This window comes from Phytophthora sojae (assembly GCF_000149755.1).
Source record: "Phytophthora sojae unplaced genomic scaffold PHYSOscaffold_25, whole genome shotgun sequence".
In the NCBI taxonomy this organism is placed as follows: domain Eukaryota; phylum Oomycota; class Peronosporomycetes; order Peronosporales; family Peronosporaceae; genus Phytophthora; species Phytophthora sojae.
The window spans coordinates 66,269-89,916 of record NW_009258139.1 but is presented as its reverse complement, the minus strand read 5'-3'; the positions used below and the strand labels follow the sequence as shown (position 1 = coordinate 89,916).

Below are 23,648 nucleotides of genomic sequence, written 5' to 3'. Positions count from 1 at the left end.
CCCCTCTTTTTTAACCTCGGTACCAATATTACCTGACTCAGTGCCATTTGGTACCTAGAGACAGACGAGTGCCTGCAGGTTCTGTACCCATGTACCTCCCCACTCAGTGCCTTTATCAACGATCCATTTTTTTTAGAAACCTTAAATTTCAAAGCTTGTTTGGTACGTTTACATTACTGGCCCGGTCGAACACTGGTCAGCCTAACGCTTTGGTCGCCACGACTGCTACGTACGGCAATATTGCAGCTGGAAGGGTGTATGAGGCGGCATCTTAGCGACTAGACATCTACGCTTAGGCTGGGATAGCAATTTTACGGGGGCAAACAGAGCTTTCAGCACAGCAGTAGTATTACGACTATCAAGGCGTGCAAGCGCAACCTCGAAACTAAACTAAGCTTATCCACCGCCTCTCTTGCCTAGCAAGTGAGAAGAAGAGCTATCAGCTTCATGGGCGATACCTTTATGAAAAGCATTATAAGTTCGCAGTATTCTAAATCATGTTGCGTTTTGTTTACTTTCGCACGGACTGAAATAATCTGTAGGCCACAGCCCTAGTTTGGTAATGTTTCTTTGTTTGTAGCTGGAGTAAGCTTTCCTGAGTCTGGAATTTATACTGGGAAAATCCGAAGAATGCTACAGTAGCCTAGCGACAGCATAGCGTGGCAACGCGAACACGTAATGCATTACATTACCCAAAGAATGAAGGAGTGGACAGCCCTGCAACGCGTAACTCGGCTTGGCTCAACCTTCGTGCTACACCAGCCAGAAGTATGTCGAGCCAGCAGCTTCGACAACAACTTTCAGTTGTCGGCAGCAACTTGGACATTATTACACGGTGGAGTGGATCACATCTGCATCCATAGTTTCAGAAAGTGAATTGCGGCACGCAATTCACCCTTGCCAGTACTGACGCAAATTCAGCACTTTGCATCTGTGATCCCAGTCATGTCGAAGGTCGTGACGTCTTACACATGTACAGGAGTGTAAGAAAATCGACTGCTTGTTTGTCGATGCCCCCCCTCCTCCCCTCAAATTAAGTATACTCGCTTCCTCAATCGCTCCTGACTGAGGGCAACTTGTGGGTCTTCACAGTTTCGATCCACTTGTCGCTACTCCTTGTCCGACGTTGGCGCATAATCCACGGTCCGGCGAGGAAAGTGCCACAGACCAAGTGGATACACTACCATCAAATCGAAGTTTCGTGTACACACCATCGCTAGTATTTACTGGACCAGGGATTCTCTTCCAGCTAGCATCAACCTGGGAGACCAAGCCACACTTCACCAGCGAGCCGAAGCAGAGAATCGCGAGTGATGCATGCCGAGGTTGCCGGCCGAACAAGAGTTGTCAGTGAAGCCGCTCGTCGATCTCTCTCCCCCTTCTTTCAGAAAGACTAAAGTTTTTCTCTGGTATCACCTCCCTCCTCTGGAACCCTCTACACAGTATGCTTACGGACGCAGGCCAAGTACACGCCATCTTATCTGACCGCAAAAAAAAATCATGGGTTCCGCACCCATATACAATATTCAGGGTTGCATACGAGAAATGGAACACCTCGCTAGCGATATGCTCGATCTTCTCCCTCGCTAATAGAAGCAGCCTTAACTTGAATGCATCGTCATTTTTTTATCAGGAGAGCCTGGCCCGGTTGAATGAGGGTCTGTATTCTCAACTTATTCCTGACCCGACCGAATGAGGATCTACCCACATGGCGCACTTCAGCTCCCCTAAGGATACGTATCTTGTCTAAAACCTTCCTATTTGAATACGACGTATTCGAAAGCAGAGGTTTTGACAAGATGCGTACAGGTACCGTAGTACGATTGTGACTCATGTCGACACGTCGAGCATTGCGCGAAAGCTCACTTCGCAAGTTCACCGCTAAACCTCAGAGCCCAACCCCAAGATACTCGAGTGAAGTCGAGCCGCGCCGCAATGAAGCTCTCAAGTCTCCTGCAGGCGGCGACGCTGCTGTCCGCGCTCGCAGCGATCCCCACCACCAACGCCACCGCCGACGAGGCCGTAGACGCGCAGTGGCTCTGGGAGAACGAGGCCGAGGCGTTCGTGCGCACGACGCGCAACCACGCCAACTTCTTCGAGAACTTCCGGCCGAACGACGCCAACCAGACGTGCTCGAGCGACAAGCACGCCACGCCCTTCAACCGGCAGGTGCGCGGCGCCAACCTCGGCGGCTGGCTCGTGCTGGAGCCGTGGATCACGCCGTCGCTCTTCTACCAGTTCCTCAGCACGCAGCAGCGCTACGGCGACCAGGCGCCCGAGAAGACGGCCATGGACACGTACACGTTCTGCACGGCTCTGGGCGCCGAGGAGGCCAACCGCCAGCTGCGCATCCACTGGGCCACGTGGGTCACCGAGGCCGACATCAAGGAGCTGGCCGAGGCCGGCGTCAACTCGCTGCGCGTGCCCGTGGGCGACTGGATGTTCAACCCGTACGAGCCGTACATCGGCTGCACGGACGGCGCCGTCAAGGAGCTGGACCGCGTGGCCGACCTGGCCGCCCAGTACAACATCGAGCTGCTGCTGGACATCCACGGGCTCATCGGCTCGCAGAACGGGTTCGACAACAGCGGCATGTCCGCAGGCGTCAAGTGGACGTCCATCGGCAGCACGCAGCCCATCGGCACCACGACGTTCGAGCACTGGCCGCTGCGCTCCGCCGGCTGGGCGGGCGAGTTCCACCTCAACAACAACTCGTACAGCTCCATCAACTACGAGCACCTGAACCACTCGCTGCACACGGTGGCGGCGCTTGTGGACCGCTACGCCGAGCACCCGGCCATCATCGGCCTGGAGCCCGTGAACGAGCCCTGGGAGCTCACGCCCATCGACCTGCTCAAGGACTACTACTGGCGCTCGTACAAGCGCGTCAAGGCCCGCGCCCCGCACTGGAAGTTCGTGCTGCACGACTCGTTCCGCTTCGGCGTGCAGTACTGGTCCGAGTTCATGCGCGGCTGCCCGGACATCGCGCTCGACACGCACATCTACCAGGCGTGGAACAACCCGGGCACGAAGGCCGACTTCTTCGCCAACGCCTGCCAGCAGAAGTACACGATCGCCGACATGGAGAACGCCATGATGCCCGTGATCGTGGGCGAGTGGTCGCTCGGCACCGACAACTGCGCCATGTGGCTCAATGGCTTCAACGACAACCTGCCGGGCTTCCCCAAGGTGCAGTGCCGCATGACGCCGTGCCCCGTGCACAGCACGTACCTCGGTCTGGGCTTCCCTGGCACGCCGCTGGACGTCACCAAGCCAATCCAGGGCCCCTACGGCACCGGCCAGTCTGGCCCGTCGTTCGGCAAGTGCCCCATCACGAGCAACACGACCTTCGGCCAGCAGAACGAAGCGGACGAGCGCGAGTTCGCTCGTAACCTGAACCTCAAGAAGCTCAACGCCTTCGCGGTGGGCCACGGCTGGTACTTCTGGAACTTCAAGACGGAGTTCGGCTCGCGCTGGAACTTCCTCGACCTCGTGCGCAAGGGCGCCTTCCCCAAGAACGTGTCGAGCTACCACCGCGACGAGGAGGTGTTCACGGCCTGTTTGGCAGAAGACAAGGGCTCCTTCAGGTGCGCGGCGAAGCGCGGCGTGAAGCCCGCCGACCTCATCAGCGGCCTTGAGTTCGCATGCGGCAACCCGGACAAGAAGGTCGACTGCACGGACCTCGAGAACCGCTTCGACACGCTCGAGGAGCGCTGCGACTGGGCCTTCAACAAGTACTGGCACACGCACCGCGAGGAGGGAGCCACGTGCGATTTCGGCGGTGCCGCGCACCTGCTCGCAGGCCCCAGTCCGTCGAGTGTGGAGCGCCAAAAGGCTCTCGTCACTCCGGTTGGCAACCAGATCCTGCTTTGGTGCCTTGGCGTCGCTGGAGCATTTGCCGGTGCCTTCGTGCTCGCTACGCTGTACGCGCGCTACCAGAGACAAGGAGACTACGCGCCGATTGAGAACAATGCCAATGTGAATGCCTAGAGCGGCTAGAGTCGTGGAGAGCCACCAGGAACTGCTGTCATCAGTTGACCTTGGTAGACGGGTAGAGATGTCAATAAAAAAGACCAGCGTCTTTCATTTTTCATGCGCACCGCCGTCTAGTGTGGAATCTGTTGCTGCTGCTGTTGGAAGAGTTCCACGACTTGCTCGCTCCCCGTTGCTTGGAGAGGCTTCTTATCGGGTCGATACCGGACAAAGCGAGGGAATCGAAGTGCGAGTCCCTTTCGAGGAGTGGCAGCAGCATCGTCGATAGCACCGCACATGTAAGACGGAGACTCAGTCAGTTGAGTGGCTTTGATCTCCCACACTTCCTCCGGCGAGAGCCACACATCGGGATGGCGACTACGAATCGCACTCGATTGATACTGCTCGGGCACTCCGTTTGTCTCGGGCAGAACGTGCATTTGAAGACGCCCGCCCGCTTCCGTCATCTGTGCGTCCGAGAAACCTGTGCCAACCTTCCCAATTGTCTGCATACCGCAACGATACCAGTAAGTGCAATGATCTCGTACTATTCGCTCAGCTTCAGACAATTCTTACCTCGAATTTGCCACTTGTGGAGTTGTAAGCTGCCATCAAGAAGGATCCAAACACCCCAGCACGCCGTCCTTTGCCGTGGAAAGCGCCGATGGGGACCAAGTCCAATGTGTCCGCCAGGAAGGTGCCGTTCCCAGTGTTTGCTGCTGACTTCTTCTTCGATGATGTGCTCGTCGCGACTTCGTCCGACAGATAGTCGTGCTTGAGCTTCATCCAGGAGTACGAACGCCGACCAGCCTTGTACTCGGACTCTTCATCATCCAGAGCCTTGATCATCAATCCCTCGCAACCACTAGCCACTGCTTGCTCTAGATAGTCGCGCACGACCGTCGCCTGCTCCTGTTCTTCAGCGCCATCCTCGGCGCTGATATCGATGTGTTTCACGAACTCAACGTAGCCGGCCTTTTCTTCGAGGAGATCATGGAGCAAGGCTCGTCGCTTTCGAAGTGGATTCTGGACACACAATCACGTTCAAAGACGAAATAATCGAGCACATTAGTTCACCATGGTACAACATCTAGCACATGTGAGCTCGTGTACCTGTAGCAAATTGGTGCCATCGACAGCAAGTAGATCAAAAAGAAAGAGACAAAACTCGGTCGTTGTCTTCGTCTGCAGCACCTGGAATGGGCAGAACGTGCCCGTCTCTCGATCCATTGCCACCAATTCGCCCTCGACTATCAGCGATGGAGCAGATGAGAGCCCTCGCGTTTTCCTATGTTCCATGCACTGCCGCAAAACGTCTAAAAGGGAGGAAAATCGCTCTGTGACGTCCTCCATGTTCCTGCTGAAGATACGGCCGACGGGACCAGCGTTATTGCTGCTATCAGGAAACGATAAGTGCACTTGAACTCGCGCACCGTCGTATTTGTACTCGCACGTAGCTGTGCGGCCTGATGATTTGGCTACACGCTCCAGAACAGCCGCGACGCTGGACACCGGGTAAGCCGACATTGTCAGCACAGGCACACCCGCTGCAGGACGAGCCTCGTCGTGCAGCCATTGAACCCTTCGATCAATATCTGCTTCGTGCTGGCTGGCATGAACTAACTCAGCAAGCACGCGATAGTTGGGGTGTTGCGCGTAAGCAAGCGTGACGCAGTCGATCCACTCCTTCAGGTGTACGGATGATGTAGTGACGTCTTCCACTTCGCTGGAAGTATAAGAGGCGGAGCTTGCCATCGCAAGGGCCGAAAGAATAGACTTCTCGCCCATGCCGATACGTAGATTCTGATGCTGTTCAACACACAGGTCATCCACCACTCGTTAGGTCAACCACGCAACTCAAGCCCGGGTACCAACTCCAGCCCGACTCACCGCCAGTATCCGAACAAGAAAAATGCGCTCTTCAGGGCACCTGTAGTGCAGATACACTCATTGCATCGTCACTTAATCGTCAATAGCGCCACCAAGCATAGGTCTCCTACCTGCATTGTTGTAGCAACTTCAGCGCAAGTTGCTGCTTCCTCGCAACGCCACCAGTTCCTTCGTCCTTGGCGATTGCCATCAACTGGTCATGCACATCCGTCACACTGAGTGACTCTCCTTGCTCTTCTTCCACCTCGGGCACCAGAATCCGCCCAGTGTCCAGCAGCGCCTGCGTGGCCTGTCCGTAGTCCGGGAACGTCGCCAGCAGCTTCTCCAGCGTCTGTTGAGGCTCTGAATCCTTCTCCGTCTCCGCCTCCAATTGTTTCAAGAACCGCACGAAGCTTTTGGCTCCGAATCGCAGCTCCACCCCTTCGTAGGGCGGCGCCAGCTGCGACGCAGTGAGGTACAAGGCGCTCGCCAGCTCCTGCGACGTTGGAAGAGCCAAAAGCTCGCGATAACCATCGGCTAGCAGCTGGACGCTGGCCGCACGGGAACTCTTCACCTCCTGCGATAGTAAATCAAGTGTCAAAGCGCTGTAACTCGGCGGTGGAGAGGCGTAAAGCGCACCTCAATGGCTGAAAAAGTGCGGGCAAGCGATGCGAAAGACCCAGGATTCTGGGGTCTGATGTTGGTTTCAGAAGCCGAGTTTGTTGCATCAGATAGAAGAGATGTTGGTGAAGACGATAAGCTTCGAAGAATTGACTGGGGACGTCTAGAGACTGCGCTCTGCAGCCGCGCGCCGAGCCATCCGCGGCGCCGCACTGCCAGCATCTTGGTTGGCTGATGTGCTCAAGTTTGTGTGTGACACCTCGATTCATGATGGGAACAGTGGCGTGGACCACACGACGATCAAAGTTGAAGGGGATGCGCCCGGCTCACGAAGAGGCATTGCCCGATTAAGTCGAGTCTGAGCAATGCAACAACGGCTTGTTTGGCTTACGGTAATGGAGCAGCCCCAGTCTGCTATACGAATAAGTAAATGTACACTCACGCCGCGGCGGACGACTGGTTGGGCTTCTTGGCCAGCTTCTTCAGCGCGAGCAGCGACTCCACCCGCTCGAGTGCTGTAGAAAGCCTCTGCAATTGGTTGCCGTGGGTGTCAAGGATATCGGCCATCTCATGCTGTCGATGAGCCAGGATCTCCTGGGTGCTGATGGTCTTGTCTAGCAGATCCAACAGCATTTGCTCGTTCTGGTTCAGCTCCGAGGTCTGGCCGGACTTGTGGAGTGCAGTGAGAGCAGCGCGGTTGTCCTCCGGTTGGACGTCACCAGTGTTGGGGCGCTCGATGTTGCTACGGGAGGTGTAGTCAACGCTTCCACTCGTATTGGCGACGGTGCTGTCTCGCTCATTGCTGCCTTGTCCAAGGCTGCTGTCATCACTGCTGGCAATGGAGTTGGCACCATGCGTGTTCAAGATACCCTCAACGGCAGCAGCAGTAGCAGGCGGCAACTTGATTCGCAGCGCGGATGGTCTAACACAAGGAGCGCCACTTGGGAGATGGAAGAAGCGAGACATAGCAAGCTTCTGGTTGAGCCGTCGAAGCAAGTCGAGGCTCAGGTTTTGCTCGATCGGCTGGATGCTGTATGACTGCGCAGTGATGCACGATACAGTAACGAAGCTCTCGTCGTCGCCCCAACTGCATGGTACGATGAACCAGCCAAATATCAGGTCCTCCTCGCTCACTTCTTGGGCATTTTTCGCGCTGATAGCCACCACCACGTTGCTCCCGTCGGGATATTCTCGTCGGTGAGTCAACACACGTAGGTTATCGCCGTATGTTGAGCTGATGCTGGGGTGCAGCTCAGCGCTGTCTAGCCAAGTGTTCTCGCTCAACTCGCGTCGGTTAGAAACTTGTGAGAAGAACTGTGGATACAGCAGTGCGTCTTCGTAGTTCAGAAGCTGGGTGGCAACGTGAGTGCAGTCCCCCGTCATCTTCATGATACTCCTCGTGAACTGTTTCCCGTTGCTGTTGAGCTCAAAAGTGGTGATAGAACCATTGTTGGTCAAATCAGAGTCGGTATCTTGATCCGCCCAGGTGCTTCTCTGCAGGTGGTGAAAGTAGTCCATTGCTACCGTGATCTTGTTGGCGTATTGGCGCTGCGTGCTCGAGGTTGGACGCGCCGAGCCCGTACTATTTGAACCTCGCGACGAAGCCGTCTGCCGCGACGGAGGAAGCAGATTCAGTCCCCGTAGTGACGCGTGTAGATCCACATCCGCGTGATCTCGTCGATAGCAAGAGAGGCTAGCACCGCTGCGTACGTCGGACGGTGAGTTCATCGTACCGTCCGACGCCACGCGCTGCTCCAGCACCTCGGAAACGATGTTGGCCACCGCCTCGAGGGTCGACTTCATTGCATCGGTTGTCTTCGCGTGGGGCTCCGTGTCCAGAGCGCACACGACGCCAATCCCGTGGCCCCGTACGCGGATCGGGGCCCCAGCGTAGTAGCGCATCGAGCTACTCCCCACCGCGTGACCTCCCGCGTGGAAGTGCTTGTCGGCGCTCGTGTCGTCGACGATCATCGTACAGTCCTGCATGACTGTGTGGGCGCATACGCAACCATCTCTCGGGATGTGGGTTATTCGCTCGTCCAAGCCCACGCTCGCCTTCACCCAAAGAGACGAGTCGTCCATGATGCCGATGAATGCTGCGGGGCACTCGAGAGTGCGCGCCACGATGTTGACTAGCAAGTTCATGGTCGGATCGGCTTCCGGTGACCGAATTGTCGAGTGTCTGGCCACGCGGAGACGCGCAGTCTCGTTGGCAGGCACCGGTTGCGGCCAGAGCTGAACGACACTCCCCCTGGTCAGCTCCGACTCGGCGCTCTGCAGCGTAAGCCGCTTGTCAGGGCGGACCGCCGTCGAAGCGAGGCTCAGCACCGATACGGTCGAGAGTCGTTGGGGCTCCAGACTTGTCTCCGTCAGGGCAGCTTCGTTGGCCTTGATCGATGTGTCCGTGGCGCGGATGATGCAGAACGTGCAGACTCGCGTCTCACACTCGACGTTCATGTCGGTCAGCCGGATGGCGCGTTGACTCGAGCACCCACCGCACACCACCTCGCCGCACGTCCGGCAGTGATGGCGTCGTCGAAACGGGAGGAACTGCTGCACGCACACGCTGCAGTGGGTCCGCAGCTGGTCGTTCACCCAGGCGTCGGTCTGGAGCAGGTTCCCCACCATGAGCAGTCCTCCTTCCAGGAAGTACATCATCTGCAGCGTCTGCAGCTTGACTCGGCGTTGACTGGCGTCGCGCGTGAGCACGCCGCCCCCACCCATTTCTTCCTTATGTATGTGATCCCGTCACGGCGCGTTGATGTGTGCTGGGCGGAGAGCTATCAAGTTGGCGGCGCGAGGACCGTTGCAGGCGTAAAACCAACAAGAGCTCTTCTCGCCAGTCGAACTCCGGAGCGTGGTCTTGTGGTGCCCTGCGCAAAACGCGTCACTTCCCGAAGTGGGCGCACCGGTTTCCAGGCGCAGAGCCCCGCGTACGACCAAAGCTCTCGAGCGCATTCTTGGTCTTTCCGCAGTTTGGTCGAAAGCACCGACTTCAACGAGCGCGAAACTTGACACTTTCTGCGCGGTTTGCAGTGACTAAGGGTGAGGCTGTGGCGCTTTCGACGCTCTGGACGACATCCGGACCGCGCACGCAACGCTCGCGACGGCGTTGGTGCCTCGGCGGAGAAGAGAAGAGTTCGTGGACTTCATTGGGATCACCAAGACAACAAAGTATCTACTGTACCAGTACCTGCACCATCGGATCGGCAAGGGCGCCGTTACCATGCGTGGCAAAGCTGGCAAGCAAGACAAACGGCGGCGACCGACGCCTCGTCTATTGGGGTCATCGTCAAGCGCGCGCTTGCCGCCGCAGTTTCGGGCGCCAGTGCTCACGCGCTGACGGACAGCGCGAGGGGGTCGCGCTACAGGAGACTCGACTCGCCACTAGATCTCCACGTGGCAGCGCAGCCGCTGCACTCCTTGCGGGTGCAGCCTCGATAGGCGCTGAATGCCTCCTGGACACGTCTGAGCGTGGCGCCCCTCCTCTCGAGTGCCGATACACGCTCATGGCCAGCGTAGCGGCAGTAAAAATCCGCTCACCTCAAATCGTCGGCACACCTGCAAGCCAGGCCAGACCACCGAAGACGCTCCATGAAGCGGCTGAGCGGAGGGGCCAGTCACGCGCCGCACCGGCGGGACCAAGGCTTGAAGATCTCGTGCGAGGTGCTCGGGACAATGCAGGAAAAGGTTGACACGATCTCCCGGTGCCTCTACCCTATGCACCGCGTTCGACTGCCGATATCACGCACATGTTGGCTCGGCTCGCACCTCGTACAGCAACGAAAGCCAGCATGATAGGCTCTGATGAACACTTTCTAAAGTGTGCGTCGTATCGCGTTACGGGGGGGCCACCGCCGTCGCGGCGCGAGCGTTTTGGCCGGGCAGGCCTGAGACCACGGCAAACGCCACTTGACACTTGCCCCGGGCGCTAAAAACGTCGCCCAGCGGCAATCGTTACCAACAGGCAGAGAGGGGGCAGGGCATTGCCTCACGCTCGGCTGGTCATGACCATTTTGGGGGCGCTCTCCATGCGAAGCGCCGCCACATGGGGCGCGCTGTTGTGTGTTGCTCTATTGCCGGCATAAGCGCTCGAGGCTCCAGCTCCACCAAGGCAAGGCGGGCAGCACGCAAATCTCTTGTGCATTTTTGCACGCGGCCATCTCGCTTTTTGAAAAAAAAAATATCGAGGAAAATCCCGTAACCTCCCTTAGTCGATATTCTATTCCATAGGTAACCGGGCAGAAAATGTACCCTTCGCCTTCGCCGCCTACACCGAGCCAGTTTCGAAAACACCCGGCGCTCTCGACCTCGCCGACCTGCCGCAGGCGCACGCAGTCCCATTCTCCAAGGGGCAGCAGCAGTAGCAGCAGCACTAGCGCAGCCAAGCCAAGTCCAGCCCGCCTGGACACCCAGCAGAGCCCCGTCGCTCGCTACCCTCCTCCCCACAACCAACGTAAGCCCGGTAGCCAGCCACTCAGCCAGCCATGCACGAGCGGAACTGCTATGTAGAGCTAACCACCCCCGCGCTTATTGTCTCCCCCGCTTGCCCCCCGCAGTCTCTCTCTATCTGAAACCTCCCCCGCCGCAGCCATGGGGTGCATGAGCAGCAAGCCCAGCCACTACCCGAGCCCCCAGCAGACTGGACGCGCCAACGAGCCCAACTACACGGACCTCACGCGCAACGTGGCCAACGGCGGCTTCTCCGCCAACAATAACGGCAACGGCCCGCGCCGCCCCCAGCCCACCAAGCGCGACCCGCGCGCCAACCTGAGCGCCTCGAGCGCCGGCAACCGCGCCGACTCGGAGAACTGCTTCCCGGACCTCGTCAAATTCCGCCTCGATGAGAGCGAGGTGCTGCTTACCCGCAAGGTCTCGAGCGGCGCCTTTGGCGTCGTGTGGCTGGGCCACTACCACGGCCAGCCCGTGGCCGTCAAGCGCATGATCGACGGCGAGGACGAGGCTGTTTCCTTCTCCCGCGAGATCGAGACCATGTCCAGACTGTCGCACCCCAAGATCGTGCGCTTCATTGGCTGCACGTGGACCAACAAGAAGGATCTGGGCGGCGTGTCCGAGTACATGGATGGCGGCGATGTCCGCACGCTGCTGGAGACCCGCAAGATCGAGCTGAGCTGGAAGAAGGAGAAGATCTCCATCGCCATTGACATTGCCGAGGCGCTCGCCTACATGCACTCGCGCTCGCCCAAGATCATCCACCGCGACCTCAAGTCCCGCAACGTGCTGCTGAACACGAGCATGGTGGCCAAGCTGAGCGACTTTGGTCTCAGCCGCAACCGCACGTACGAGGAGACGCTCACCGCTGGCGTCGGCACGGTGCGCTGGACGGCGCCCGAGGTGATGCTCGGCGACAACTACAGCGAGCAGGCCGATGTGTACTCTTTCGGTGTGGTGCTGAGCGAGCTGGACACGCGCGAGATTCCGTTCGAGGAGAAGAGCAGCAAGACAGGAGCAGGCGGCGCGCCCGACATGGCCATCGTCATCAAGGTGGCCAAGGGCGAGCTGCGACCAAGCTTCGCCCCCGACTGCCCGGACGTGATTCTGCGCATTGCGCGTGCTTGTCTGCAGTTCGACCCGGCACTTCGTCCTGACAGCGAGTCCGTCGTGCAGATGCTCAACGACGCGCGTGTTCAGCTCCAGGCGATGTCATAACCGTAGCACGCAGAACCCAATGACCTCACGCAACAGCGTCTTATAGCAGCAACGGAAGCTGCTACCGTCCTCTCTTCCTGTCGCGTATGAACTGACGCGGGTGTGACTCGGCAGCACGAATCGAAGTGTTCTGAGCGTTTCTCGACTAAGACGACAGACCGCCAGTGTGATGTGGTGGAACCAACGATAGGGACGAGAGAGGAAGGTCGGGTGGATGTCTTGCGCTGCGCCAATTGGGGTCGAGAAACGACAGGGATGGTAGATTTGATTTGGTTGGGTCAGGAGTGAGCGAGTGGGCTGGTGGCTCGGAATGATCGATGGGAGTCGGCGGTGACTGGCTTCGCGAGACATAGATACTCGCGCGACGCCCCCCCGCGCGCTTATCGGCACCCCGCATTAACGGCTTGTTCCTTTGTTTAATTTTTAACACCATTGTTCTTGGATGAGTTCCTTGTTTTGTCTTGCTCAAGCTTACAAGCTTACAGACGTGAATGTTTCTGCATATTGCTAACAATCAAAACTCGCCGCACTCTAACGCGACTTGACGCGGTAAATCCGAACCATCCACGCGTCCGAGGTAAACACGTGCTCGAAGTTGTGGAGCTCAATATCGCGCGTCGGGATTCTTAATCGGCGGTTCATATCCCAGCCAAATACTGGATCATCGCCTTCTTGAGCCGGCGCACGCTCTACTTGGTTGAACTCGAAGTAGCTCAGCTTGTAGAGAACGCTCTGCGTCATGGCAAGCGTCGCATTCTCGTGGAAAATGTAGCGGCCATTCACTTGGAACTCGGACTCGATCACATCGTCTGGAAACACGCCTTCCGAAATCTTGACAATCCATGGGAGTTTGTCGAGATCATCGCCAGGCATACCGACTTTGCCTCCGAATAACAGGAACACGTAGTCCACGTCAAGGCTTCGTAAAATTGGTTGCGCGTCTTCTTCGCGCGAGGTGAGCACGCGCCCGACGGTTGCAATATGTGTATTGTTCCACGTGTTGTTGTCGACAAGCACCGTCCGATTTGCCAGCGTTGTGATTTGGTATCCGTAGTCCCACCAGCTCAGGATTTTGGCATCTTCGGGGGTATTCTGACGCAGCCATGCGAAAGCTTCACGATAATCATCATGCAAGTCCTTCTCTTTCGTCGTCATATTCATCTTCTCAAATACCAGCGACGTGGACGAATACACCTTCTTGGCAATGTTGGAAGAATGCCGAGCGTGAATAACAAGGAGAATCTGTATCATGATGAAGCACAGATCAAGGTAGTTAGTTGGTGGCAAAACAAACAGTTTCGAAACACAAGGATGCACGTACCCCGCATGCAAATACAAGCAGTTGAAGCGCACGAGAAACCGGTTTACGTTTCACACCGTCAACCTCCTCATCGGATTGGAGCCGCAGTTTAGCACCGAGAGCTGAGAAGATGTCGCCCGCATGCGACTTTGTCGGATCTTCTTTCTCTTCGCCTTCACCCCCGGATGTAGTTGCCGGGTTAGCCTCTCCCCCCACTGTTGTCTGGGGAGACTCAGCGGGATCTCTCCGCGTGATCTCCACAATTTTATGCATGAATCCTGAAGCTCCAACCGCTGAGAGGTAGCAAGCCGCTGGTGCCAGAGTGAGCAACAACCGGACCATGATACCCGAAAAGTAGAACGCAAACGTGCTGTAGACGATCATGAAGAGGAAAGCCGCGTTCAGCTTCTGGAAGGAGTAGTACACTCCTAGGGGAATAAACAGCATCGCTGGTCCGAGGGAAAAGTAAAACGCCGACCACACAGTCGGCTGGTGCTCTCCCACCGATGCGATGATCGGAATGTACTTGGACGCATACGTCGGGTCCAGCAGTGTTAAGCTTCGGCCGCTCCATTGGAGCTTCCCCAGCAAGAGCGCAACCAAAAACCCGCCGCCAACGATAGCTGCGCCAGCACTCAAGCACATTCGAAGAAGGCGCACAAAGTGGTCTTTTGGAAGTTGGGTCGACAACCACCGCATGAACGCAAACGCTGTATGCAGAAACAACAAGTCAGTCTCAGATAACAAAATACAGTGCCATTCGCCATGACGTGCCACACACCTTGCAGAAGCGCAAAGACGCCATGGGAACCAGCATTTTCGCCCTTCAGCACTGCGTTGAAGCCAACAAACGGCACTTGCATTGCGCCCAGCGTCGCCAGCGGGTAAAACGTAGAGTAGGCCACATATACCTTCGCGGAGTAATGACCCGAGAGCAGCAATGCCAGCAGGTGGATGGGGACGATGTTGATGATAAACACGTATCCTCCCCATGACAGCGCCATGGCGAAGTACGACACTGCAGCTAGCGCCGCCGACAGCATCGCGCCCGTCCGCACGGCCTTGACCCACCAGTAGAAGGTGAAAATGAGCAGGAAGATCGCAATGCCTTCGTTATCAAACGAGCCGGCCGTGGAGCGCGAGATGTAGGCAGGTGAGACGCTCAGCAGCGTGGCGGATAGCAGCGCCGTCGTGGTGTTGCCTGTCACCTCCCGCGTCAGAAGGAACTGCGCTACGCAGGCGAGTGCGGCGAACGCGGGGGCCAGGAACACGCAGGCGTCGCGGATAGAGATCGGCAGGCGCAGCGCCGCCCCAAGCAGCCACTGCAGCCCCGCAGCGCCCGCCATGAGCCCAGGATACACGGTCGTGCCCACGATGCGGCCCAGCGGGTACCACGCGCGGTCGTCAAACCAGTCCAGGAGCTCGTAGGCACCGTGCTGGGCCAGGAACTTGGTCACGCGAAAGTTGAATTGCGGGTCGAACTCGTGGATCACCTGCAGGGGCGAGAGGAAGGTTAGCGAGAAGGGGGAGAAGGGAACAAAGAACCGGGAGAACACGTACGCTGCCCCATATCACGACCGGGAAGAGGCGAATGGCGAAGCTCAGCACGCAGATGAGCGCCAGCAGCACGCTCGTCGTGAGCGGCGTCATGGCGTCTTTTTGTGTTGGGGTATGTATGGGTTGATACGTGCGACCTTCGTGCAACCTTGGTTGAAGTGACCAGCACTCTGTTCCGCACTCGTGCGGCAACTTGCCTTTCACTTGAAGATTGCAGCGCCAAGGGGAAGGAAAGCTAGCAAGACGATGCCCGTGACGAGAGGCAGAGCGCGCATGATGGAGAGCCAAGAGGAGGACGTCGAGGAAGAGACTTCCTCCCAGCAGCAGATGATCGAGACGCAGGACGAACAGGAAGAGCAGCAGACGTCGACAGAGGTGGAAGCGGACGCGCCTGTGGTCGACCTCAAGGAGATGGCCAAGCAGGTGCGTGGTCTTTCACGTCTGTACTTTAGTGGTCTCTGTGTTTTAATTAACGCGGCCTGCAGTTGACGAAGACGCTCAAGCACCTGCTGACCACGCACCGGTGAGTCCTTCTGTTCCGCACTTGAGATAGTTGAAGTAGGCGTCATGACGATGGCAATGATGCATGTCCTCGAAGGCAACTGGAGAACGACGCAGCGGAGATCCAGGCCGGAATGGACGAACTCTACCGCATGCAAGAAGAGGTTAGTTCGAGCGAACGCATGCATAGGCTGCTGCTAAGCGTTTAACACTGCCCACAGCGATCCCAGCACATCGTCGGACGGCTCAAGAACGCGAGCTCAACAATCCTCACCTTTGGAGACACGAGCCAAGACACGCACGCTGAGCGTCATGAGCCCGATGACGATGACAATGAAGACGAGGCGATGAACTAGGACGCTAGGCGCGAAATAACTGGATGCGTCCTCAGAAACCAGACGTATATTTCCCGCCAGTCTAATTGCTTCCCGGCATGACTCTCTAAGCTTCTTCACAATCCGCTATAGGACAAAGAGTTGCAGACGCACGCTTCATGTGTCTTGCAGGGTGCCCTCGACACGGCTCTACAGCTTCCGAGCTACCGAGCCCGTGATGCCAGAAAACGAGCACCCTGTACAGGAATTCTGCACAAGTCTTCTTCGCGCTGCCGCCCTGGGGATAATGAAGGTGAAAACTCACATCTTCAATGAGTCCAGATCATCCACGTCTTGCAGGTAGAGGCTCTTGTCAATCACTGCTGCCGCCGCGTCAACGGCCGGAGAAGGCTTCTCTTCGTCGTCGTCATCCTCGTCCTCGCTGTGAACGGAGTAGGCCTCGTCATCAGCATCCGCGTCATCGCGGAACAAGGTCGGGTCGTATGTGAACAGCGCACGACCACTCACTACAACAGGAAATCAAAGTTAGCCGCAGCTCTGGTAACACTAGTATGGTAAACAGCGCAAACGTACTGATGCCGCGACCGCCAGACTTCTTAGCTTGCTCCTTTAGTCGCTTCGCCTCCTCGGCCTTCTTACGAGCCTGCTTTTCAGCCTTCCACTTTGCGAGGGACTCCTCCGTAACTGGAGTACCTCCGTTGGGGCCGAGCTTAGCACGCTGCTGCTCAATAATTTCCTCAATGGAGATCTCCACCACCTTCTTGCTCTTTTCAAGCTCGCGGTCCTTCTTCGACTTGAACACGTAGCCAGGGGGGAGAGCGTGACGGTATCTACAGCAAAAAGATTACAACGCGGTCAGGAAAACTATGGCAAAAACTGTATCGGTCCATATCGCACGTACTTGCAGGACGCGCCGCCGTTTGGACAGACCCAGAACCAGCCGTACAACGACTTCTCGATAGCGTCCAAGAAGTGCTTGCACACAATTTCCGTCTGCTTGGTGTTCTTCTCGTGGTGCTTCTCGTTGACCACCTTCTCCAGCTTCTCCTGGTCCCATGTGTCCATTTTATCTGGCATAGGGCAACCACATCAAGACGATGAAAAGTCAGCTCCACCGCAACCATCTTCAATCTGCAGCTCTCGCACCTGCTTCTTTCTCGGCACGGTTGTCCGTGTACAAGTCGATCTTGGCGGCCTTCTTGCCCACCATCAAGTCGTGCGAGAACTTGCAACGGTTGCCCTACACCACCCACACACACAGCTCCATCGTCGTAAGAAACGGAGCAAACTTCTCGTCGCCCTGACGCTGGTCTAAAGTTACCTTCGAGCACACGCCGGCCTTGAAGAAGGCACACAGCACCGACTTGGGGTCCGTTCCAGGCGGGAGCTGCACGCACACGAACAATGCAGTCAGAAAATGATGCTAATTGCGCCAGGCCAGGCCAGCTCAACCAACGCACCTTGGGCTGCGTGATGGCGGCGGCGAAGAGACTCTTGAGGTTCTCCTGCTCCGCCTTGGCATCCTTCTTCCGCTTGTTCTCCTGCTCCTTGAGGCGGTCGGCGCGCGTGTTGGCGCCCTTGACCTGCTTGGTCACCTCCTGGATGTACTTCTGTATGTTCTTGCTCTTCTTCTTGTTCTTGAGGCCGAAGGTCTTGTCTTCCAGGATCTTCTCCTTGGCCTTCTCGACGGACTTCTTGGAAGGGCCGCCTCCTTTCTTCTTCGGCGGCATGCTTGCTTACTAGGCTCGGGTTTGGCTAGAGGTGCGGTGGCGCGGGGCGGAACGAGAGCAGCGGATACCCTGCTAGGTGCCGCTGGTGGTGCAGACTCGAATTCGTGGGCTGTAAATGCTCTTACCACATACCGGTAGGGGACTGGTTGAAATTAGAGGAATATCAGACTCATTTCAACCAATCCGGAGGGGAATAAATTTCAAGGCATGTTAAGTACGCAGTGAAAATTAACTGTAAGCTGAAGACAATTAATGAAGCGGAGCCAATTCCAGCGGAGCCTGCGCTTCAGTCCATCGCAGCTGGATCATTGTCGTTGCTGTCCATGAGGGCGCTGCAATATCATAGAGATGGCGCAGAGATCCATTGTTCATTGAAACTCGTACAAACAAAGATAAAGGTTTAATTGATTGCTTGAGTGTGGCGAGGCGTCAGGCTCGCCGTGTATACATCAGGCGAAGGGCAGGACATGGCCTCCTCCGCGGCGACAGCGGCGCAGTCCTCCTTGAGCTTGCTTTCGTGGCGCTTGGCGTCGCACCAGTCGTAGTAGTGCTTCATGACCAGCAGGATGACGCTGCCGAGCAGCTCGAGCGTCGACGGGATCCAAATGGGCCACAGACCCTCGCCCATGCCGTAGATGGTGATGCACGTGATGCCGACGACGAAGACGGACTGGAAGGCCTTGCTGATGTCCTTGGCGCTCTTGGAGTGGTACACCTTGACGATCTGCGGGACGAGCGCCGCCGAGACGAGGAAGGACCCCACGAGTCCCAGCGTGTCGTAGAACGTCTCCAAGTTGGTCATGGCTGCTGTGGCTTGGGTGGGACCCTCGAGTGTGCTGCGTGTACGGCCTTGGACGCTGGTTCGGATGTGATGCGAGCAATGCTGTGCAAGCACGGCAGTCGTTTCGTTGGCTGTGACTTTCGAGCAGAAACTGGACCGCCACGTTTCAAGTGCAAGGTTATCGGAGTTGTGTGGTGCTACCAACGATGTCTGCCCTCGGGCGGTTCCTCGCGTGGTTTGGCCAAAGGTTGAGAGCGCAGGGTGCATGTAAGAGTTTCATGTATTGTTTGCTAGGCTATTACTGCTGTAACTGCGCACTCCGCTGCGTGTGTTAATGCTAAGCTTACAGCGTCCGCGCTGCCGCCTCGCCGCATTGACTTCGCGTGACGGGCGAGGCGACGTCGACCTCCACCTCGGGGCTGGCACCAGCGGCCTTGCTCACGTCCGAGTTCTTCCTGTCCTGCCAGTCATAGTAGAGCTTCATGCTGAACACGACCAACGCCGCACTCAGCTCGATGGTGGCCGGGATGTACACGGGCCAGAGCCACCGGCCAAAGCCGTAGGCCACGATCATGGCGAGCCCCACCACGTACGAGATCTGGTACGAGTAGCTGATGTCCTTGGCGCTCTTGGTCTTGTAGAGCTTCATCATCTGCGGCACCAGCGACGCCGCAAGCAGCAGAGATCCGAGGAAGCCAACGATCTGGAACGCTTCGCCCATGGTCTGAAGATTGTCGTCGAGCTTGAGCTTTGAGTCAGGGCGAGCAGAATCGGGAATGGCGATGTCGGACAGGCCAGCCGCTGTCGATCCTCGAAAACCTAATGCACAAACGTATGGCTTATGGCAGTGACAGCTTCGAGCAGAGTTGGTAGCTTAGCTGGCGTTGGAGGTTGTAACGAGCTTCAAACTATACATGTACTCGTTGTTAACCTGTGTATTTGTCTCCAGTTACTACCGAATAACCTTAGTTATGAGCTACTTCTCTGGCCCACTTAAGAAACAACATTCGGCATTAAACCTCAATTTGATGTGGACCACATGTCACATATGATTGGGTATAATCAACTGTTTCAGCTTACTATTGGCCAAAATAAATGGGTCTGCGCATGTCGAGATAATCGCGTAGAAAAACCTCCAAACTGTAGCCCTTCTAACTCGTCTCCAACAGGCGCTACAACATCGACAAACGAACATAAGGGTAAAGCAGTCACTCGCGATTACGGTGATATTTTATTTTCTAATATCGCTAATTTTTGACGGCACCTCGCTTAAAAACCTAATGTTGCCTAAAACGGACTTCAGATAAAAGGCTGTTTCTCTTTTCTTTCTGCTGCTAGATTTTTTAAATCATAGCGTGAAACGCGCAGCTTTCGGTTGAGGTATTGTGAGTCGCCAAACGATTTTTTTGTAAATAGTTATGTCCAGAAAACCGAAGTGTTGTTTCTTATGTGGGCCAGAGAAGTACACCTGATTTGAAGTGGAGAGAAGACGCGGAAGTTTGCATAAAATTTTGATTCATACAAAAATCAAATATAACACCGGGAAGTGCTATAAAAAGCCCATGGATTTTGTGCCTTTTGATTGGCCAAATTGGTCTGTATCCCTTAACAAGTTGTATCCCATAACTAAGGTTATTCGGTACCGGCACGTCTTCGTACAGGCAGGCTGCCGTTGAATTACTTCGGCGTGAGCGCGTATTTGTACGACGTGGCACTTGCTCTCTCCGCTGCGTCGACCTCCAAGTCCGAGGCCCCGTCAGCCTCGCGTCTGTTGTAGATGAACTTCATCACCAGCAGCGTGAGGCCGCCCGCGAGCTCGATGACCACAGGGATCCAGGTGGGCCACAGCGACTCGCCGAGCCCGTACACCGCCACGAGGATGAGGCCTGCCACATACCGCATTTCGCATGTAGAGAATCACACCCCATGCCGTAGGTTTAGGTTAATCACTGCACTCGAGCCTAAAAACAATGTAAAACCCAAAAACTGGGTCACGCGATCATTTCGTGGCAAGATGGTTGGTCATGCCGATGGCGCTGAGTGATCTCCTCTAGGATGGCGCTTAAGCTAGCAACAAGTCTAGGGGCCATCTACAACTGCGTTGCACAGGAACCACACCACTTAACCAATTATCTACAGCGTTGCTTCTTCTACTACCATCGCTGCAGCAGCCGTGTTGTGCGCTCTCTCGAGCTTGCGCGTTGTGGTTTAACCTCGTGCTCCCCATATCCCGCACTCAGGCGCGCCTCAACTGGGCCCACACCAGGCGTGGCTACTAACTATCACTCCGACGAGGCGTATGCCTCCAAGCGCGCGGGGAGGGGGCAGCGCGACGTTGGCGAGCGGTGCGCAGCTCTTCCCCTCTACAATGTGCATGCAAAAATGCGCAAAATACCCAAATTAGGGGTGTATCTCTCTACATGCGATCCCACGGACTTTTCTCTCGCATCTCTGATTGGTCTAAATAAAGGTGTATCTCTTAAACCGCTGTAGCGCTCTACATGCGAAATGCGGTACAGCAACTGGAAGGAGTGACTGAGGTCCTTCGCGCTCTTGGTGCGGTAGACCTTGACGATCTGCGGGACGAGCGACGCGGAGATCATGAACGAGCCCACGAGCCCCAGGATGTTGAAAGCGAGCCCCATTATTAATACGCCGATGTCTGCCTGCTTCTGTGTCGGATGCTGAGTGGGGGGGGGGGGGGGGGGGCTGAAGGTCTTCCAGCGGAGCGCCACTGCGCGTCACCTTTCGAGAAGTACCTCATCTTGACAATTTTGTACCGACGTGATAACTCATTGCGAGCTTCTAGTAGCTCAACCAGTGTGCTGTCATGACAGTTGCTACTAGCAGCTCAACACGAGCGCTTCTATTTCCTCGAGTTACCAAATAATCGTTTGCTTACACGCTCTGGTTGTGGACGAAGTGGGGGGACGGCGATTTACGGGGTTTGCACGACGCCGGTGAACTTGGTCTCGCTCCGCCGCGTGAGCGGGGACGCGCCCAGTTCGAGAGCGTGGCTTTCGTCGTCGGCCCCAGAGGCGCCGGGCTTCGTGGCGTTGCGGTCGTAGTAGAGCTTCATAGCCAGCATAACGAGCCCCGCCACCTCCTCCACGGACGCAGGGATGTAGATGGGCCAGAGGTTCTCGCCGAAGCCGTAGATCAGGATGAGGCCGATGCCGAAGCAGTAGAGCAGCTGGAAGCGCAGGCTGATGTCCTTGGCGCTCTTGGTCTTGTACACCTTGTGCATCTGCGGGACGATCGAGCCGGCGATCACGAACGAGCCAATCATGCCGATGGTCTGGAAAGCGACGCCCATCTTGCTGTAAATATGCTGCGGCGGGTAGCGGAGGAAGGTGCTTCTGAGCGGAAGGCGTCAAGTTACGAAGTGAGCCACGTGCCGGTGCCAGCGTTGTAAAAGTTGTTTTTTTGCTTAATGGAACAATGGAATATTGGGGCAACCCACCCACCCTACGCCATATAAATTATATATACGATATAATGTAGCGTTACAGTGCAAATAATAGGACAAACAGTCCAATAGTTGGCCAAGGATAAATTATTTTATGATTTTGAGACCAAACGAACCAATCAGAAGCCTATATTGTCGAATTTTATGAAAAACAGAAAACCCACCTACTTTCACCCAATCCCCCAGATAGATTCAATCACCCGCCCGACTTTGTCGAAAAAGGTGGGTTTTTAACAACATTGCCCGGTGCCCGCGCAGCAGCGGTGGTGCGCCGATTTGATGAGTGGAGCGGGCACGCCCACTTCCACAGATGGCAAATTTGTATCGGCGACCATCGTAAGGCGTACCGGCATTGCATGCCTTTGACCCTGAGACACGACGGTTGCCGCGGATTCTGGTGCGAAGTCCGTTACAGCACCTTTAATGCGACCGCACAACATCTGCCTAAAGCGCCTTTAAGCCCTACGGCGCCTTTAAGCCAAAAAGAGGGGGTGAATCTGGGGTGCTGCAGTGTTCTGGAGCAGACCCTCGCAATTAAAAAACTACGTAGCACCGAGTTGCGGCAACGGGTCCATCCGCTGGAATGCCTGGTGCAGGACCTACCTCCGCAAAATCGTGCACACCTGCTTTACGAGCACTCCGCGCAGGTTTGCTTACTGTGGCAACGTGTCCTCACAACAGCTCACAACACGACCAGATGAGCCCATGACACCCGTCCCGCTGCTCCCCGTCAATACAAATCCCCTATTATTCTGATCTGTGTACAGATTTGCTTCTGTACACAGACTTTGCACAGATTGCTTGGGCGCCCTTAACTTTACGGCGCCATTAAAGTGTAGGAGGGATGACCTCCAGGCCTGATGGCTTTGGAAATGGGCACCCCGAAGGAGTCCCTGAGGAGGCGGGGGTCCTGCTAAGTGCCTACTTGCACTCCGCCGATGCAAGCTAGTGCGTTCGATAGCTCTAACATACCTCTATGAAGTAGGCAGTACCAAAATTTTGTCCAGGTGCAGGCTTACGTGCTGCGTAGAGTCAAAGTTAGCACCCGTTTCGGACTTTGGAAAGTTGAGGCAACAGTCTATATATCCCCCTCCTACCTGAAAACCAGCTGCTTTACTAATGGCGCCCAAGGCGCCATTTACGGTGCTGTTGTGCTGTCGCATTAAAGGTGCTCTAACCACCGCGGAAGTCAACGGAGCTCGCACGCCTCCAGTCTCTGCTTTATCTGGCGAGCGGCGGAAACGCGTCTCCACGAAACGTTGGCGGAGGCTCGAACACCATCAACTGTAGTGCCTGCAGGTAGAAGACGCACTGGGGGAGGGCGAAGCTCCCGGAAGTTTAGCCGTAGTCTATTGCTCTTTTGGTAAATAGCAAAGTGAGGTCCTTCCTAACGCTACATGTACAGTAGACGTGCCAGGCAATTGCGTATCTACAGCGAAGTATGTGACTTTGCCGCCAATAAACCCGCCGATTTACAATATATGGATACACTGGAAAAATACTCTTAAATTTAATTTTGTCCCCTAAAATTGATTATTCCTCGTAACATATTACTGACTGTGCCCCAACCAAAAACAGCTAGGAATTCGAAAATGGTCTGAAACTGAACAAGAGATGGTAAAACATTGTATTCATGATCGAACTAATCAATGTGCGATACAACTACTTTTAGGTATAAAAACTGCGAAAGTCGTTATGTCTTGCAAATTTACAGCGAGTACCGAATCTGACACACATTACGGAGAAAGTAAGATTTAGAATAAGAGCTCTCGGAACAATGCTTACAGCTGTAACTGCGTAAGTGGAATAGGTGGTGGTAAGAGGTGCCATGACGATCTGTGCA

General features: G+C 55.9%; 10 protein-coding genes across 10 annotated transcripts; 3 read left to right on the top strand and 7 right to left on the bottom strand.

Annotated features, from left to right (window-relative positions):
• Positions 1-1,935: 1,935 nt before the first annotated feature.
• Positions 1,936-3,990, top strand: PHYSODRAFT_535774 (putative exo-1,3-beta-glucanase; the record flags this gene model as incomplete). Its single annotated transcript, XM_009541535.1, has 1 exon — positions 1,936-3,990. The coding sequence occupies one exon, from the start codon at positions 1,936-1,938 to the stop codon at positions 3,988-3,990; it is 2,055 nt and encodes a 684-aa protein (XP_009539830.1).
• A 116-nt stretch (positions 3,991-4,106) lies between these two features.
• PHYSODRAFT_535815 (hypothetical protein) lies at positions 4,107-5,760 on the bottom strand (the record flags this gene model as incomplete). Its single annotated transcript, XM_009541534.1, has 3 exons — positions 4,107-4,478; positions 4,549-4,998; positions 5,086-5,760. The coding sequence occupies 3 exons, from the start codon at positions 5,758-5,760 to the stop codon at positions 4,107-4,109; spliced, it is 1,497 nt and encodes a 498-aa protein (XP_009539829.1).
• Positions 5,761-5,968: 208 nt separating this feature from the next.
• PHYSODRAFT_535875 (hypothetical protein) lies at positions 5,969-6,684 on the bottom strand (the record flags this gene model as incomplete). Its single annotated transcript, XM_009541533.1, has 2 exons — positions 5,969-6,418; positions 6,481-6,684. 2 exons carry the CDS (start codon positions 6,682-6,684, stop codon positions 5,969-5,971), a joined length of 654 nt encoding a protein of 217 aa, XP_009539828.1.
• A 216-nt stretch (positions 6,685-6,900) lies between these two features.
• Positions 6,901-9,186, bottom strand: PHYSODRAFT_535867 (hypothetical protein; the record flags this gene model as incomplete). The annotated part of the gene is made up of 1 exon (XM_009541532.1): positions 6,901-9,186. One exon carries the CDS (start codon positions 9,184-9,186, stop codon positions 6,901-6,903), a length of 2,286 nt encoding a protein of 761 aa, XP_009539827.1.
• Positions 9,187-10,765: 1,579 nt separating this feature from the next.
• On the top strand, positions 10,766-12,998 carry PHYSODRAFT_292762 (hypothetical protein). The gene is made up of 2 exons (XM_009541531.1): positions 10,766-10,918; positions 11,022-12,998. The coding sequence occupies exon 2, from the start codon at positions 11,056-11,058 to the stop codon at positions 12,130-12,132; it is 1,077 nt and encodes a 358-aa protein (XP_009539826.1). The 5' UTR covers positions 10,766-10,918; positions 11,022-11,055; the 3' UTR covers positions 12,133-12,998.
• A 2,473-nt stretch (positions 12,999-15,471) lies between these two features.
• Positions 15,472-15,846, top strand: PHYSODRAFT_535810 (hypothetical protein; the record flags this gene model as incomplete). The annotated part of the gene is made up of 3 exons (XM_009541530.1): positions 15,472-15,512; positions 15,588-15,654; positions 15,712-15,846. Coding segments are annotated over 3 exons (243 nt in total), but the record flags the coding sequence as incomplete, so codon positions are not given.
• Positions 15,847-16,125: 279 nt separating this feature from the next.
• On the bottom strand, positions 16,126-18,357 carry PHYSODRAFT_320320 (hypothetical protein; the record flags this gene model as incomplete). The annotated part of the gene is made up of 7 exons (XM_009541529.1): positions 16,126-16,331; positions 16,399-16,655; positions 16,727-16,895; positions 16,972-17,065; positions 17,147-17,212; positions 17,286-17,556; positions 18,023-18,357. 7 exons carry the CDS (start codon positions 18,355-18,357, stop codon positions 16,126-16,128), a joined length of 1,398 nt encoding a protein of 465 aa, XP_009539824.1.
• Positions 18,358-18,679: 322 nt separating this feature from the next.
• On the bottom strand, positions 18,680-19,057 carry PHYSODRAFT_343018 (hypothetical protein; the record flags this gene model as incomplete). Its single annotated transcript, XM_009541528.1, has 1 exon — positions 18,680-19,057. The coding sequence occupies one exon, from the start codon at positions 19,055-19,057 to the stop codon at positions 18,680-18,682; it is 378 nt and encodes a 125-aa protein (XP_009539823.1).
• Positions 19,058-20,013: 956 nt separating this feature from the next.
• PHYSODRAFT_251741 (hypothetical protein) lies at positions 20,014-20,981 on the bottom strand (the record flags this gene model as incomplete). Its single annotated transcript, XM_009541527.1, has 2 exons — positions 20,014-20,222; positions 20,822-20,981. The coding sequence occupies 2 exons, from the start codon at positions 20,979-20,981 to the stop codon at positions 20,014-20,016; spliced, it is 369 nt and encodes a 122-aa protein (XP_009539822.1).
• A 293-nt stretch (positions 20,982-21,274) lies between these two features.
• On the bottom strand, positions 21,275-21,652 carry PHYSODRAFT_251706 (hypothetical protein; the record flags this gene model as incomplete). The annotated part of the gene is made up of 1 exon (XM_009541526.1): positions 21,275-21,652. One exon carries the CDS (start codon positions 21,650-21,652, stop codon positions 21,275-21,277), a length of 378 nt encoding a protein of 125 aa, XP_009539821.1.
• Between the last annotated feature and the right edge of the window lie 1,996 nt (positions 21,653-23,648).

Coding starts and splice junctions, on each gene's coding strand:
- PHYSODRAFT_292762 (XM_009541531.1), top strand. CDS start 11,056: ATGGGGTGCATGAGCAGCAAGCCCAGCCACTACCCGAGCCCCCAGCAG.